The sequence below is a fragment of the Curcuma longa genome, chromosome 7 (assembly GCF_044706935.1).
Source record: "Curcuma longa cultivar G26 ecotype Majalengka, Jawa Barat chromosome 7, ITB_CL_G26_1.1, whole genome shotgun sequence".
NCBI lineage: Eukaryota > Viridiplantae > Streptophyta > Magnoliopsida > Zingiberales > Zingiberaceae > Curcuma > Curcuma longa.
Window position 1 is genome coordinate 8,471,418 of NC_133867.1, and position 16,918 is coordinate 8,488,335.

The 16,918-nt window shown below is 34.9% G+C and overlaps 1 protein-coding gene across 1 annotated transcript in view; it reads left to right on the forward strand.

Annotated features, from left to right (window-relative positions):
- LOC141831587 (protein ENHANCED DISEASE RESISTANCE 2) overlaps positions 1-16,918 on the forward strand; it is a 31,901-nt gene that overhangs the window by 9,470 nt on the left and 5,513 nt on the right. Inside the window, exons 12-18 of the mRNA XM_074718977.1 lie at positions 128-199; positions 4,721-4,888; positions 5,150-5,352; positions 5,450-5,510; positions 10,280-10,455; positions 11,634-11,738; positions 12,250-12,297. Coding sequence (XP_074575078.1) covers positions 128-199; positions 4,721-4,888; positions 5,150-5,352; positions 5,450-5,510; positions 10,280-10,455; positions 11,634-11,738; positions 12,250-12,297 — 833 coding nt within the window. The remainder of the gene's footprint in view (positions 1-127; positions 200-4,720; positions 4,889-5,149; positions 5,353-5,449; positions 5,511-10,279; positions 10,456-11,633; positions 11,739-12,249; positions 12,298-16,918) is intronic.

Here is a 16,918-nt window from a genome sequence, read left to right on the forward strand (position 1 = left end):
AAGATCCTTATTGATACCATGGTTCAATGGAATTATTAAGATAAATGGTTGATTAATTTGATTTTCTTTGTCTGGTAAGATATATTGTTTTAGGTACTCAATCATTGTTGTTTCCAAAATATTGTAGCAATTTTGCAACTTCCTGCTCCTGACAAAAGACGACCTCCAAAATCTGGGTATCGGCGTATGAAAATCAATCGTAAGTGTTGTCTGCCCTGTATATATTACTCATGTTGGCATTAGTTGTGTAATCGTCTCTATCAAATTTAAACTGGGTAGCATTTTTTGGTTTTTCTATGCTTGACAATTCTTTGCATTCATGGTAGTATCAAGTTATTCTTCTCTTATTTGTTGCTTATTATTATTTTACTCGCTTCCAACCCCTATCTTATCAAATGCTAAGGTCGAATGAAATGGTATGTACCGCCAATAGGAGAAATTAGTGCTTACAAGATTATTTTTCTCAAAACGCCAATATAAGAGTACCATTTTATGCTGCTTGATGCTACGCTAATTGTTTTTTCCAATCTCAAGGTATGTTTGATTCGTAATAATTTGAAAAGATTCCACAATACTACTTAGTTCATGTTAAATGCAAGGTTTTAAATTTCATTTTTGCTCGGGCAATAACTGGTGAGACAACTCGATTTGCTTATATCTGACACTAAAAGCTAGTTGAAACATGATAACTTTGTGGGTGCCCTGATGCATGAATAGAACCATGGATTTTGGTGTAGTGGCATGAATAGAATTTACCATTTTCTCTGCTAACTGACATGCGAGATAACTTCGACATGGTGGAATGATTAGAAACAAAGGGAGAGAAAAGAGATTGAGAGAGAGAGAGAGAGAGGAGGAGGAGCAGGAGGAGATGGAAGAAGGAGAGTAGTGTGGCGATGATGGAAAATAGGGAGAGGGAGAGTGGAGACTGGTAGGATAGGAAAGAAGTAGAGGGAGTATCAGAGGCTGTGGGCGCCGACAATCAATCATGATGATAACAACATGGCAACAATTGGCTATGGTGGTGAATTGGCATTCTTGCGAGAGAATCAAGGGGAAAAAAGAAATGCATGAGAGAGGAAGGAAAACATAATTCAACAATTCCTAATTTTTTAAATATACTACTAACCTAATTCAATACGATTGAACCGGAATATCATATATATATATATATATATATATATATATATATATATATATATATATATATATATATATACATCATCAGCTCTGATACCCTGCCCGACGCCCCCGCGCGACCCCGCTGCGCGATCAGCCGACCCTTCGCCGTTCATCGTCGCCGTTCGTCGCCGTCCGGTCACCGCCGGCCGCCATCCCGGGCTCGTTGGAAGCGCAACTCGATGGCGCACACACCGGCATCGGATTCCGGCCGGATTGGGTCGGAATCCGGCCGGAATTCCGGCCGGATTGGGTCGGAATCCGGTCGGAATTCCGGCCGAAACAGAGCAGACAGTGTCTGCCGGCGATTTCGCCGGATTCCGGCCGAATCGGGGTCTAGACTCCGGCCGCGGTCGACGCGCCGGCGCCGGGCGCTTCGACCGCGGCCGGATTCCGGCCCCGATTCGGCCGGAATCCGGCCGGATTCCGGCCGAAATCGCCGGCAGACACTGGTGGCCGGCGGCCGGTTTCGGCCAGATTCCGGCCGAATCGGGGCCGGACTCCGGCCGCGGTCGACGCGCCGCGCCGGGCGCGTCGACCGCGGCCGGAGTCCGGCCCAGATTCGGCCGGAATCCGGCCAGATTCCGGCGAAACCGCCCAACAGTGTCTGTTGGCCGGTTTCGGCCGGAATCCGATCGGATTCCGGCCGAATCGGGGCCGGACTCCGGCCACCTCCGGACCGCCGTCGAGTTGCGGTTCCAACGGGCCCGGTCCGGAGGCCGGAGGTGGCCGGACGGCGGTGAACAGTGGCAGAGAAGCGGCGAAGGTCCGAGGAGAAACACTGTGCAATCGCGATAAACGGACGGCTGTGGTTTCACGCGATTCGGCGTGGACGGCAGGGATCGATCGCGCACGAGTCGGGCAGGATACCGTCGCGCAGTATATCAAATCTATATATATATATATATATATATATATATATATTAATTTGGTTCAATTTTAAATTCACAAAATAAATTTAAATTAAGCCTTGTTTGAATTCATTTTATCCTAATCTCCATGTCTATTCGATGAACTCCACCTAATCTTAAATAAACTTACACTCTCCCTCTAAAACTTAAAATATTGGTTCAATTTAGATTAATTAGTATCTATGTTTTAAAAAAATAATTTAAAATAAAAAAATAAATAGGATAAACTTTAGTATCTAATATTAGCAAAAAAAAAATTTCAATATTCTCTTTTATGATGGTGAAAAATCATAAGAGCAAGTGATGAGAAAACTAGGATTTGATGACACTTAGATTAAATAAAAATAATTTTATTTATTTTACTATTGTAAATTTATTTTAATGAAACATTATCGAAGTTTTCTCAACGGCGGTGATTACAATAGATATGCATTAAATGGATTAGATAATTTTTTTAAAAAAAAACTCTATCCAATTTAAATTAAAAGATAAGAATTTGATTTTATCGACAAAACCTTGAATTTACAATTTTCAAATTTGATTGAGTTAAATTCAATCAAATTTTTATATTTTTCATTTTTTTTAAATTTATATTTATAAAATTAAAGAAATTTAATTTCAAAATTTAAAGTCTAATTTAAGCCTATAATAAATATCTTACATCAAAAAATTTAAAATCCTATATCTTTATATTTTCATCCAAGCTAATAATTGTAGATATGTGAAAAAAAACAAAATTAAATTAAAAACAAATGACATAATTTTAAATTATTTCACTTCATCAAAGTTACATACGTTTTATCGTACAAAATACAAGAAACAAAATGATATTAATGCCCAATCTTGTTTTATTAAATGCTAATGAATAAATTTCAAACACAATTACATAAAACATAGAAATATACGTTTATTTCTACAAAGTTACATTCTTAATAAAAGTCTTTCACCTCTCAGATCTTTAAAACTAAAATTACTCCAATCTTAGAGAATTTGAAAGCCAAACATATCCCGATTTATAGAGGGAGGTCTCATTTTTTTCGTTTCTCATTCCAATAGTCTACCTGCAAAAATCGAATAGATTTTGTGTTAAATCATTATGAAACAAACAAAATATATAATTTGTAAATGACTAAAGCTAAAAACTAATAATTTATTTGTTGTAAGCATATTAATCTAAAGACTGAAGTGATTAAATAAATATAAACAAAAGAATAAGTATGGATAACCAATCTAAGTAAATAATTAATTATAATAAAAATTATTATTATGATTAATAATTGAGTTAAATAAGCACTGAATACAAACATGATGCAATATGGTACTAAAACCTTCTAGTTACAAATAAAATTTTGGCATGACTTGAAATTTTAAACTTTTAATCAAATTTTAAAATCTCGAGTCGTGCAGAAGTTTTGGTCTTTAACTGAATAATAGTGTTTTGGTATCATGCCGTTGTTTCGATGCATGATGTCGGTGACGGATCGGAGATTGAAGGTGAAAGAAGATGAAACATAGGAATGAGACACTCTCTATGCCTAGTGGTATCAAGTTTTGGTAATTTACCCGAATGATATGTTTCGATCATTTCAGCCAACACGGTATAAGATTTCAAACCATGGATAATATACATGGTCATTCAAGAGATTGCCACAACCTTGAAAGGTTGGGTGATTGATCATTGACAGTTGCTTATATGTAGGAGAGAGGAATTAAGGAGGGGCAACCAGTATGTTGGTCATTCAAGGGGGAGCAATCGATGCGATTGCTGGTTGTGCAGGATAGGAGTAAGGCTATTTATCAGCTGCACAAGAAGGGGGTTGACTGCTAAAACAGTTGAGGTGGAGAAAGCAATAAGAACAGGCTCTACGATGTGTGGTGGCAGGCCTTTCTTTACTTCTTGGTTAAGGAAAAGCTAGGAGGAGCTTGGCTCAGCAATGCAGAGAGGGAGAGGGAAGGGAGAGGAGGAATTTGGAGGCAGAAGAATGCTCTCTGGCAATGGGTAGACATCATTTAGATCACCATAGAGATCACATGGTTGCAGTCCCAACTAGGGAGGTGTTATGGTGGTCAAGAATCATGGGTAGCATTCATCGTGGACGCTATGTAGTCCTCTTTATATAATTGAATGAAATAAGGCTTTTTTATTGCACTTGCATGTATTATTTGCAGTTCCTATGCAATCCTCTTTAAAGTTCACCTAAATATTTGGTCTCTAAAACCATAGTAATTTTAAAAAGGATATTCACTTTATATTAAATGGTCCATTCCCTCTGTCCGCACTTGCTGTGAAATCACTTGTCCCAAAATAGTTGTTTATTTAATAATAATAACATAATTGTTTAAATGAAGTTTCTCATCACGTTCAAATGAGATTGTATAACTGCACGGAATGAATGCATGGGTGTTAGTATTAGATTTTAGAATGCTTTCAGTGTTAGGTGTTCCTGACTTGCCATGTCCTTTGCATTTTCCTGACTTGCTGACTTAAATGACATTTTTCTTATGTTCATTGACATTTAATAGATGTCGACTGAATAACTCCTTGATTTTACGTCTAGCTTAATAGCTCCCATTTTGTTTATCTTTATTTAGAAAATATTTCCTAGAAAATGAAATAGCTACTTGTGCAGCTTCAACGTGGGAAATCAGAAGGCTAAAAACATCAAACTTTTCGACGGAAAAATGCCTTGTAACTCATATGCTGGAAGTCCAATATTATTCTTGGGGTCGATGGTGGAGAAACCAATTCTCGAACTTTGATAAAACCATTCCATATGCTTTGCTTTGTCAAGTAACAGGTTGGCTTCACTATTTTTTTTGTGCAAATTGACATATTTCTATAATTTTATTCTTTATGGGTAGTTCTAAAGATGTGCTATTTCTGCTTGCGCAACTAATAGGTACGAAGAAAATTCCTCATACATTGAATAGTAGCTTCTGAATTGCCTAGTGATATTGCATGTGGCATAAGAATATTCTTTCAGTTTCTGAAAAATTGTACATAGCCTTACTTGTGAATTATCTTACTTTAATACACATTTATCATTTCAACTTTTCAGGACTAAAGGAATATTTTGGAGCAAATCCTTCCCTAACAATAGATACTTCATTGACAATTGTGGAACCAAAAGTATCTGATGCTTCAACTTCTGAAACTGAATTCAAGGATTCTGAGATGGCAGATGAGTTTTTTGATGCAACTGCTGGTAGTGATTCCTTGGATGATGAAGATAGTGATGATGAGATTGAGATTCCTAAGGGGGTAGTTATAGAACAATTTTGCTTACATTACTCGCTTGCCTAGTGTTTAATCCTTCTAAATGACTAAAAACTTTTATTTGTCATGTGCTTTTCTTTAGGATGGAAATCTGAAGCTGAAGAATGTGTCATGGGCAATCTTAGCTTTAAGGAGAAACAAAGGTTAAGTTTACAACATAAGATTGTTTAGCATAATCAATTGCGCTTTAGATGTTCAGCTTAACTATGTATTGTACTCAATTTATTGTAATGGGGAAATAACTAGGGTTAATTCACCTTGGAAGTCTCCTCCACCAATATGTTATGTTATTACCATTTTTATGAGTTGTATGTTAAGAGGTAGACCCACCTTCTCATAATCAGGTCCATAACACTCCCGTCAAACTAGTTTTGAAAAAATTATGAAACTCAAGGTTGTTACCAATACATTTAGTCTACAAATCTACTAATTTGATCATTTAAACTAAGAAATGCAGGTAGTGTCCACTTGTAGGGACAAGAGCCCAAAATGGAGGTGAAGAAAAGGATGAATAGCTTGCCAGCATAGTGCTCACATTTTGCATTCACAGCACTCCTTTTCCACATGAGTCCTTTCTTTCATGTAGAACACTGCTGATCTAAAAAGGTTTCTCCTTCAACATTGATCTCCATTGTGATTTCCTTCATACCTGCCATTCAAGCAGGATCCTACAGATCTCATTGCTGGCTCTATGTTGTCTGCTAGACTGATTTGCCTTATTGCGGTCTGCTCCTACCCACTGCGAAATCCAGCAGATTAATCCTTCCTCTGCCCATCATCAATTCAGCACTCTGTTTAGCATCTGTTATTTGGTCCAGCAGATTTAATCTGGAAGATTGTATATTCCATCAATCCAACAACCCAAGGAATCAACCTTCAATGCCAAAATGTCATTATTCAACCATATTGCTGCTTGTACTGCTTGTTCAGTCTATTGCTTCCTTAAATCTTTCATCCCATGGCTATACCATGGAGATGCTTAATTGGAAGAATTATGCTTCATGGGATTTAGTGGTTTGGATTGTTGCGATTCTTTAGTCTACAACAGCCTCATGCAAGTGGACTAATGTCTAGTTATTCGCCTTTAGCATTTCATTCAACTCGTCCTTATGGGCATTTTTTGTGGCTTCTTCTCTTGTTATGGAACTTCGATATGAGCTACGAATCTGTAAATAGGTGATGTCTCTTTGGTCTATGACATAATTGGTAATCTTTTCTAATTACACTAGGCAAACACTGATATGACCACTCAACATTGGTTGATTCTAGATTTTTACAGTTGATTTTAGAGATTTTCCAAATTACTTCGGATGTTAAGGTTATGTAAGAGCACTTTAACAAGCTTCTCAATATGTATTCATTTTCACTATTCATCATTAATTACAACCAATGAATACTTAAATTTTTACAAGCTCTTCCATTCCATCCCAATTGAACATCTATATACAGATGTTGCAGGCTTCCACCATAGTCCCAAGATCCCTTAATCTAATGACTGATTAATTTGCTTTATTGATTTAAATGCCATGAAGGGGAGTTTTGTCGCAATAGTAAAGTTGTTGATGTGTGACCTTGTGGTCACAGGTTCGAGTAACGGAAACAACCTTTTGCAATGCAAAATAAGGTTGTGTACAAAAGACCATATGGTCCAACCATTCCCTAGGAACCTGCATTGACGGGAGTTTCATGCATTGGGCTGCTCTTTTCTAAATGATTTAATTGTCATCTAGAGGATCACATAACAATAGAGGAGGCTATCAATTAGGTCGTGGTAGATGATCTAGTGGATAGGGGAAGTAAGTAGTCATGCTGTGGGAAATTTGTAATTTTAAAGACGTTTGCTACTCTATCCATGGGTACCCACCTAACCATCCTTTGCGCAACTCATGTAGGCTAGTTAGATGCTTGCTTCTCTTGTGGGTCCATCAACATATGTCTATTATGTGCCTAGTTCAACTTTGTAATTTCTATCATATATTCACTCTTCTTTTAGAATTTCAAGTTGTTGCCTGTGCCTCAACTAGTTAACTCTATAGCCCATTGAAGTATGTTGATTGTCTACATTTGGATTATTTCCCATTGATTATATATTTAGGGACCTCTAAACACCCTTCTAGTAACATCTCTTCTTTCTTACTCTTAAGCTGCCATTATTTCATGTATCAATGTTAAAATAGTCTATCATCTCGCTCGTAGATTAAGAGCATTAAGATTGTTTCTCTTTCACCTTTATGGTTTTTATCCTTTATTTATATATTTGAATTTTTATTGAGTTTACTGTTTATTAGTAAACTCACTAAATAGTTGATAACATTTGATGTCACTTTTTTCATTTAGATCCAAAGATGAGCAAAGCCATTGCTGTTAGTCATGTCTCATGAACCTCTAGATCATATGGGCACCTTTTGATTTAGACCATTATGTTGTTTAGAATTTGAGTCGTATCCTAAATTCTACTTTTGAATTAATGATGAGTATTCACGAATGGCATGGTGGTTTTTTTTTAATGAAAGTATGTTTTGTTTTATTTTATTTTATTTATATTATCCTCTTTCTATAGTAAGGTCAAAACCTAGTTTGGAGTGCCTATTAAAGATTGTCACAATACTAATAAACAACACTTTTTAATATTTCTAGTCAATTTATTCTAGCTCTAACTATTCACTAGTCTTCCTGCCCTCATGACTAATAACAAAATGGTGTAGAAGAAAGGAAAAATTGACACTTACTGCTCTAATTCAACATATTTATATTCTTTTTCCCTTCTAGGTTAATGTGTTTCTTACCTATCCATCCTCTTCTTCATGGTTGGTTCCTTATAGTCCTCTTTCTTTGGGATGCTTTGTATGCTGTTTCTCATGGTTATTCAATTGTACTTGCATTATTTATCTTTTATCTCAGGTGAAATAAGTTATCTCTTGATTTATTGTTTTTTTGGGCTACTCTTGTTTTTGGAAGAGTATTGTTGCTTCTCTATATAGTCACATCGTATTTATCTTTTCTTTTTGAGTTGACTCTCTCTGTTCGCTTTTCATGTCTCTTTTTGAATTTGTACATGTGGTGTTTCTTGTTCTTACTTTATTGACAATTTGTATACCTCTTACCACAACTTACATCCTTAATGACCTACCTCTATGGGCGGTACAACTAGTGGTTAGGATTTATGGTTTAGGATTTTACTTCACACTAACTTTTTTACTATTATCTCATATTTCATTGTTACTCAAATGTTCCACAATTGTATTCTCTTGCTAAGTGTCTTAGAGGCACTTCTAGGTCGAGTTAGTGATAAACGACATTCAACAAAATGGATACTCTCCATGTTAATGATACTAGGAAGTTGGTTCCTCTTCCTCTAGGAAGTGTATTATAGCATGCAAGTGGCTTATTATTCTTAAATGACCAAGGTTAAAGGTATCATTCCGTGTCAGTTGGCATGAGCGAGAAACAACTCGACACCTTGTAAGTCTTTGAGCCTTTCGCAAGCACTAAAGTGGCACCAAGTCACAAGGAGAGTAGAATATCTTAACCTAATGCATACTTCAACAACAAAAGGGGGTAGCTGTCCGAATATATCAATATATATGTACTGTTATACATTATATGTTATATTATTGATATATCAATATTATATATATATATATATATATATATATATGATATGGTACTATAAAACAACATCATATATTATTATTTTGGACAAAGACTGCACAAATCAAGATTTTATACCTTACTATAGACAAGTTAAAACTCATCTAGTCGTTAAGACACTTATAGACTATTTTGACACCTTTTTCCCATAGTCCACATGACATATGGTTGTATCTTTCTCATCTTGAAAATTGTTGGTCACCGATTTTCTCTGTTACTCAGGCTCAATTCATTCTCCACCTGTGTTGGCATGACGCAACATGGCATGGGTAAAAGTATGAAAGATGAGTTTGACACCTTAAAATGGAGATCAAGCGCGAAGGGGAAAGAAAGAAAAAGAAAAGGATCACATGGATAAAAAAGAGTGGGAGATGAGCTTACTTTAATAAGGAAGATGAAGCGACATTGTAGGATACTCGTCTTTGTCAGAGGAAGCTAGCTAGTGATGGCGTACCTTGGCAATGGGAGCATAGAGAAGAGAGTTGCAATAGGGTTGCGCCACATGCCAGGATATATGCAGGGAGTGCAAGGCACCAATTCACATTGTGGATGTCACACAAAAGCTCCCACGTGGATGCAAAGGTGATAATGTTGTCATGTGGACATTGTTGGTGCATGATGCACAGTAAGATGCAAGCAAACTGCTTGCTGCTGGAGTCACAGACATTCTTTTCACGCTAGGGATCTGTTCAAAGAATTCCTTGCAAATGGGAATGATCAACACCCTAAGTCACAAAGAGGAGGATGGGGCCTATGTATTATGGTGGTTATAATACCATATTACATACAATGACTGTAGAAGTTATTAGGGTTATCTAGGTAGTCCTCTCTATCTATATTCATATTCAATTATTGTTATTGTGCACCCTAAATTTCTTATTTACACATAAATCTCTAATATATGTACAATGAGGTCCCTAACTCTTTCTTAGGTATTGTTCCAATTCCTTGTGAACATCTAGTACGCACTCCAGGCAAACACTGGTCTCTTGGCTTGTGATCAATAGCTACCAAGGAGGATATGGTACATTGAACTCATGAAATTATGTGCCAATATTAACATCCATGGAAAACATTATTATGCTATCATGCTAGTCCACGACTCCTGTTGTATTTATATATATTTAACATATGACCAACAAATGTTAATTTTTCATAATTTATGCACAGTTTTATTGGAGAGAAATTAATGCTGGTGTATTTATATATATATTTGACATTTGACCAGCAATGTTTTTCTTATCATAATTTATGCACACAGGTTTATTGGAGAGAAGTGAATTAGATGCCAACTGTCCATCTGTTAGTATTGACCCGAGCCAGTTTCATGGATCCATGGTCCAAGGTAAAGCGCAGACAGACACCAATTGCTGGAACTCTCCAAATGGACATGGTTTCATGATAAGAGGGAAGAACTATTTAAAGGATTGCTCTAAGGTCTTTCTTTCTTCATGTTTATATTTCCTAGAAATATATACCTTTTTCTAAGCACTAGTGTAGTAGAACCTTGACGCAGACCTAATGGATAATAGAAAATGAATATTTGGTTATTTTCTTTCTTCTGAATGCAGTGAACCCTGCTCATTTATGTTTCTGTATATTTTTTTCTTTTGCCTCATCACCTATAATGTTTCATGATCATTATATTTAAGTAAATGGAGATTTAGCACTTGATTTCCACTAGCTAGACTCATGGTTGTGGGATTGTTCTTAGCTTCTATACTAAAATTACTCTGGGGTTGAATCTTTTTTCTTGCATTGCTTCTTAAAGACCAAACTTCCCTGATTAATAAATTGCTGACTTTTTTATCTCCAAATTCTTCAACCTCAATCTTATATTTCCTAATGGATCTAAACTCTTTAGTTTTAATATTTGGATATAATTCTGACAATATGTAATTTGTAGATTCTATTTCATTTCTGTGAATGATCTCTTTCCATATCTTTGTACTGCCCTTGTGCTAATGTTTTGCCATGCTCTGACCCTTGTGGAGATTTTTCTATATTTCTAGTTCACCCTTCCAACAATCTATATCGATAATTATTTTTTGATATTAGTATTACCCATTTCTTTTTGATCTTGTGAAAATAGAGAAAAACCATTTAACTGACTTATCAACCTTATTCTCTATTACCCAAGCTCTTCAACTAGCCTTCCTATACATGTTTCAGCAAACAATCTACCACTGACATTTTGTGCCAAATAATGGCACCCCTATTGATCATGCCTAGAACTTGTAGAAAATGAGGTCCTGAGCATCTAAATTTATATCTGTTAGATATGTGGAATCATGTCCAAGTAATAGGTGATCAATGACCTTTTCTACAATGCCTTGGCAATTACATATTAATGGGCATAGTATATAAAGCTAAGAATTGCATTCGTTTCAGATCCTAGATTGATTGCTTATTTGCAAAGATATAATGCATCCATTCTACTTCCCATGGTTCATGGATATCATTTTAGTGGTAAAAGTTTTGCTGCTGTTAGCATATTTGATTTGTTTCTCTGATGTTGAATGTATACATACACTAGAATCTTCATGATTCATAGTTTTTCGCTCTTCTATTTATTTCTGTTTTCAGTGCCTCTAACATTGTAGTGCCATTGACAGATTGTAGGAGGAGATCCTCTTTTGAAGCTTATTGCAGTTGACTGGTTCAAAGCTAATAATAATAGCATTGATAAGGTTGCATTACATCCCAAGAGTCTAGTGCAGGTACTAAAATTACCACCACTTCTCACTTTTTCAGACTAACTTTTTTAGTACTAATATATTAAAATAGAACTGGACATCCAATGTTATTTTAATCATAGAGAAGATCAAGTTGATGAGTCATATCATATCATGAGATTTTGGTGAAGGGCTTATTGAGATGAGGAAGAATAAGAGATGAAATAAACATTTTTGAAGATTAATTTTGTTTTAGTTTAGTTTTTGAAAATAATTAATAGAGCTTATCAATTAGATAAATTAGATAGGAAACTAACATAAAAAATAGTGTAGAAAAAAAGAAAAATGTTTAGATAAATGCAGATAAGTTGAACAGTTTGCCATGCTGAAATTTTCTGTGACTTCGGAAAAACATCTTGTTAGAAAACACATTCCTGTATTAGTTCAATTAACATAATGAGACTTATTTTTTTAGCCATAATTATATTTTTTTGGATATTTTATGTTCCAACACTGAAGCCTGGAAGAACTGATCCTTAGCTTCTTTTCCTATCAGTCAAAAGCTGGAAAAGCTCTTCCATTCATCCTTATTGTAAACTTAGAGGTGTGTATGCTCTTCTCAGAACTTCTGCTGCTTTCTTTCTGATCTTTTAATTGGATGCGTTCTAACACTTTCCTTTGAATTGCCAATCTACCTGGCATCTAGAAGGGTAATGTTATACAATTATAAAATGGTTTGTATGGTGGTGTGTTGGTCAATATTTCTAAGCTGAGCCTTTGTTTTAATATATTGTTGTTCATATATGAAGGTCTAGTGTACTACAGGTTAGTAGACAACAATCCAGTAACATTCGCTTATAGACTAATACTAGTGTATTGCAATATACTAGTGGATTATCCATTTCTCTTTGGCGATGACAACCAAATGAGAATGCTGTGATGTTAGATTACTAACCAATTTTTAACTATTCTACCAGATACACTTGGAGTATGGTAATTATCAAACCTTCACACTTGTTTCAATTTACCAAAGGGCATCCTTCTTGTGCTCTTCCACAATTGGGATTCCAAAAGTACCCTTGCACCCGCCTAAACACTTGTAAAACTTTCAAAACTATTTTGATAGAGTTCTAGTGGTCAAAATTATGAAGGTCATGAATATATTCTTAGGAATACTGTAAACACAAGATGGCGGTGGCATATCGTCAGTTTAACTAGTAGAAACGTTAGCACCTTAGGATTACTGGGAATGTCATGAACACAAAGATGATGGTGTCATATTACCATTTTGACCATCGGAAAGACCATCTAAATTAACAGTAAAAACTTGCCATAACCCTAAAACCTACCTTGTATAGGAAAACCAATGTTCTTCTAAAAGGACTTTGATTGTCTTTTTAATGGTTAAAATGATAAAATAAGACCACCATTACATTCATAGTGCTTCCAGGATTTTATTTGTCTTTTTTATTTTTACTATTGGAAAACTATCAAAGTATTGTTTGGACAAAAACCTTAATTAATGGTCTTTCTATGGTTTAAGGTGTCAAGTCGTACTATGCAAAACCCCAAAATATTTCATTTCGATCGCACATCAACACTGGAACTCATTAGCACAAAGTAAATTGCACCTTGTCACTTATGTTGCATGACCTGTCGTCGATCATATAGGGTCTTGGTCAACATGAGTGCTCACGGTCAACATGGGATGCAACAAAAGAAATCCGATTTGATTCCTTAGCATCAATCAATGACCACGTGCATTGATTGACGAGTAGAGGGCTATTAACAATGGTGAGAAGTGGCATGGAGGTGTTGGGTTTGGGAGGAGTAGCGATCAAAGGCAGTGTGATGACGAATTAGGTAGGAAGTAACGATTGGAATTGGAGCAACGGTTGTTGATAATTGTGAGATTAAGTCGAAATTGAGAAATCGTTGTGGTTGGGTAGGAGCAGCATGGTTGAGATTCACGTTTATTATAGCAGGTTTTATTATAATATGTGTGTCCATATATATCTAACAATAGCAAAACACATCATCCTCTTATTATATAATAGAAAATTTAATTTTATCTACATTGTTAAATTAAATTTAACTTACTCTTTTAAGTATTCTCTAAAGAAACTTATATTAAATTCAATGAATAATCTGAAATTAAGATATCTGGATAAATATAACATAAGCCAAGGTTTGAAGTTGGATGGCTTGGGAGGAATTCACTATTTCATCCAACAACCAACGTGTGAAATGCTCAGCGCTGGCCTAGAAGTAGGAGTTGTAGAAATTGAGAAGGAGAGAGGAGAGAGGAGAGAAGAGATATTGAGGCAAAAGAGGAGAGAAAGAAGTTAATTGAGGAAGCAAAAAGGAAGAGGAGTGTGGGTGTGGTAGTGGCGGATGCGGCAGGTGCAAGACTGCTTCGGGTGGTGAGCACAACTGTTGCTTTAAGCAGCAAGCATTGCAGGTGTTTGGGTGGGCAAATGTGATGGCTACGATAAGCAATGTCCAAAGGGAAGGGATGGGCAAGGCATAAAAAAAAGATTGAGTGAATAGAAAAATTAAATAGATAAATAAATTTTAACCTTATAAAAATACAACTAGTTAAATATTAGTGAACTATATTATCCTATATATAAATTTAGTTTAGTGTTAAAGAATCAAAATAAATCCATATCACCATATCTAATTGATAAGCTCTATTTAACTCTAAATCAACTTTCGCTTGACTCTAAAATTCAAAATATTAATTTAATTTAACTTAATTAATTACTAAAAATTTAAAAAATAATTTGAAAATATACAAATTAAATTGGATAAAGTTTAGTGGCTAACATTGAAGATCTTTTTTTTGTGTGTTCTAACTTTTGTGATGTCAGAAGAGATCGAGAGAGAATGTGCAAACAAGTGATTGAAAACTATTGTTGAGTGAGTTCATGTCGAGCTTCTTTTCCTCTTTTGTGTTTTCTCTTAGCTTTGATTTTAGCATATAGCAAGGGTTGGATTAATTGAAATTTTTTTAATTAAAATTAAAAACATAATTCTTTTTTTCTTTTACCATTTTTTATTTTTAATTAATAATATATTATGATTGCGATAGGTGTGTACTGATTATATTAGATTAGTTTAAAAAACGTTATTTTCAAATTGAATGTGATTTTATTAAAAAATTCTTCAATCTAATTTTTTAAATTTAATTAAGCTGAGTCCAAGTCGAGTTTCTTGTTTTCTTTTTTAGAAATTTTATACTTTTAAAGTTAAATAAATATTTTCAAATACAATTTAAAACTAAAATATAATAACTACATCCTAAAATATAAAAAATCTTGAATCTCTTTATTTTTTGTCCACTCTAATAATTGTAGTTATGTGGAAAAATAAAACCAAATTAGAATTAAACAATAAAATTTAGAATTATTTCACTGCATCCAAGAGATTTTATTTAAATTTTATCAAAGTGATATTTAATGCTCAACATTCTTACCAAATGCTTATAAATAAATTTCAAACACAATTACATAAAATTTCAAAAATATCAATGCATTCCAAAGACTTTAAAAGCAAAGTATGCCCATGTTTATAGAGGACTAGAGGTCTCATTTTCTCTATGCTCATTCCACTGTTCTATCCAAGGTATAAGATCTCGAGCCGTACCTATCAACACGGATGAAATTTATTATTCCACCAGCTGACCGACATGACATTGAACTTGGAACCACAAGGTCATGGAAGCCTCATGGCGGATCGCGGAGGCGCTCGCAACCTCGCAGCAAGTCACAGAGACTGTCGCGACCTCCCGGTAGGTCGCAAGGTCATTTTTCTTTTTTTTTCATTTTTAAAATTATTTTAATAGATTTCTTTTTCGTCTCTTAATTTCTTCTCCCTCCCTTTGTTAATTTTTTCCTCTATCCATACATAAAGGATAGCCCGGTGCACAAAGCTCCCGCCAATGCGGGGCCCTAGGGAAAGGTTATTGTACGCAGTTTTACGTCACTTTGCAAGAGGTTATTTCTGAAACTTAAATCCGTGACCTCTAGGTCATACGACAACAACTTTACCGTTGCATCAAGGCTTCCCTTTCCTATATCCTTACATGAAAGAAAAATATATAATTTATTTTCCTTCATTCATCTATGGTTTATTCATCCATCTACGAGAGGTAAATAAGGAGAAAAAGCCTCTTTAAGGATGGAAGATACATATTATTAGAAAAAAATTAAATAAATATAATTTCTAATCTTATAAAATATACTACTATCAATAAATTAAATTATTTTATATATATATATATATATTTAGTTTAATTTTAAGCTGATCAAAATAAATTCAAATTAAATTTTGTTTAAACCTAGTTAATCATGTCATGTTTACTTGGTGAACTTCAATTAACCTTAAATCGACTTTTACTCAATAAGTATAAAATATTTATGAGATAATATCAAATTTAGCTCAATAGTAAGTATCTATAGCAATCAATTAATAAAATATATTTTTAATTAGTATATAATTTTAAAGTATCGAAACTGTATCGACACGACATGATATGGTATCAAAATCGTTCCAGTCATAAACTGAAACTTCAGCATGGTTTGAAATTTTAAACCTTAATTCTACCTATAAAAGTTAAATAAATTATATGTAAATTATTCTAAAATGTAAGAAGTATAGAAGTTTACACGGGAATAAAACTAAAAATTAAAACTTGAATGGTTGCAAGCATTTTTTTTATAAGTAAAATCTATATATCAAAGTAAGTCTAGAGCACAATACTCAGTAATCAATAGCGTCTCATGTTTGACGTACTGTCATATCAGAAAACACTTCCAATGACGGGTAAATATGGATTTGTATATTTCTAAAAGTCTTCACACTCTCCAACTGTCCCTCATTAAAGATACAACTGTTCTTAGCTCTCTATACCAAGTGTATCAAAGCTGACATCGCAAGGTGTTTGGCTTTAGTCAAGAGACGACCTCCTCTAAAGATATGTCCAAAGACTTGCAGCATCCACCAGTAGGTAGACATCTCCTACCCCATATGTAACCACTCTCGGATCCTCCACCATAAGACCGCTACAAGAGGACACCCAAAGAACAAGTGCTCCTGCGTCTCCATCTCTCGCCTACAAAAGTCACAACACCGATCCTCCAAATAGTCCAGTTTGTCTCTAGTGGGAAGTCGCTTTTGAGCCATCATCCAAAGCGTAACTGCATGGCTAGGCTAGATGTAGG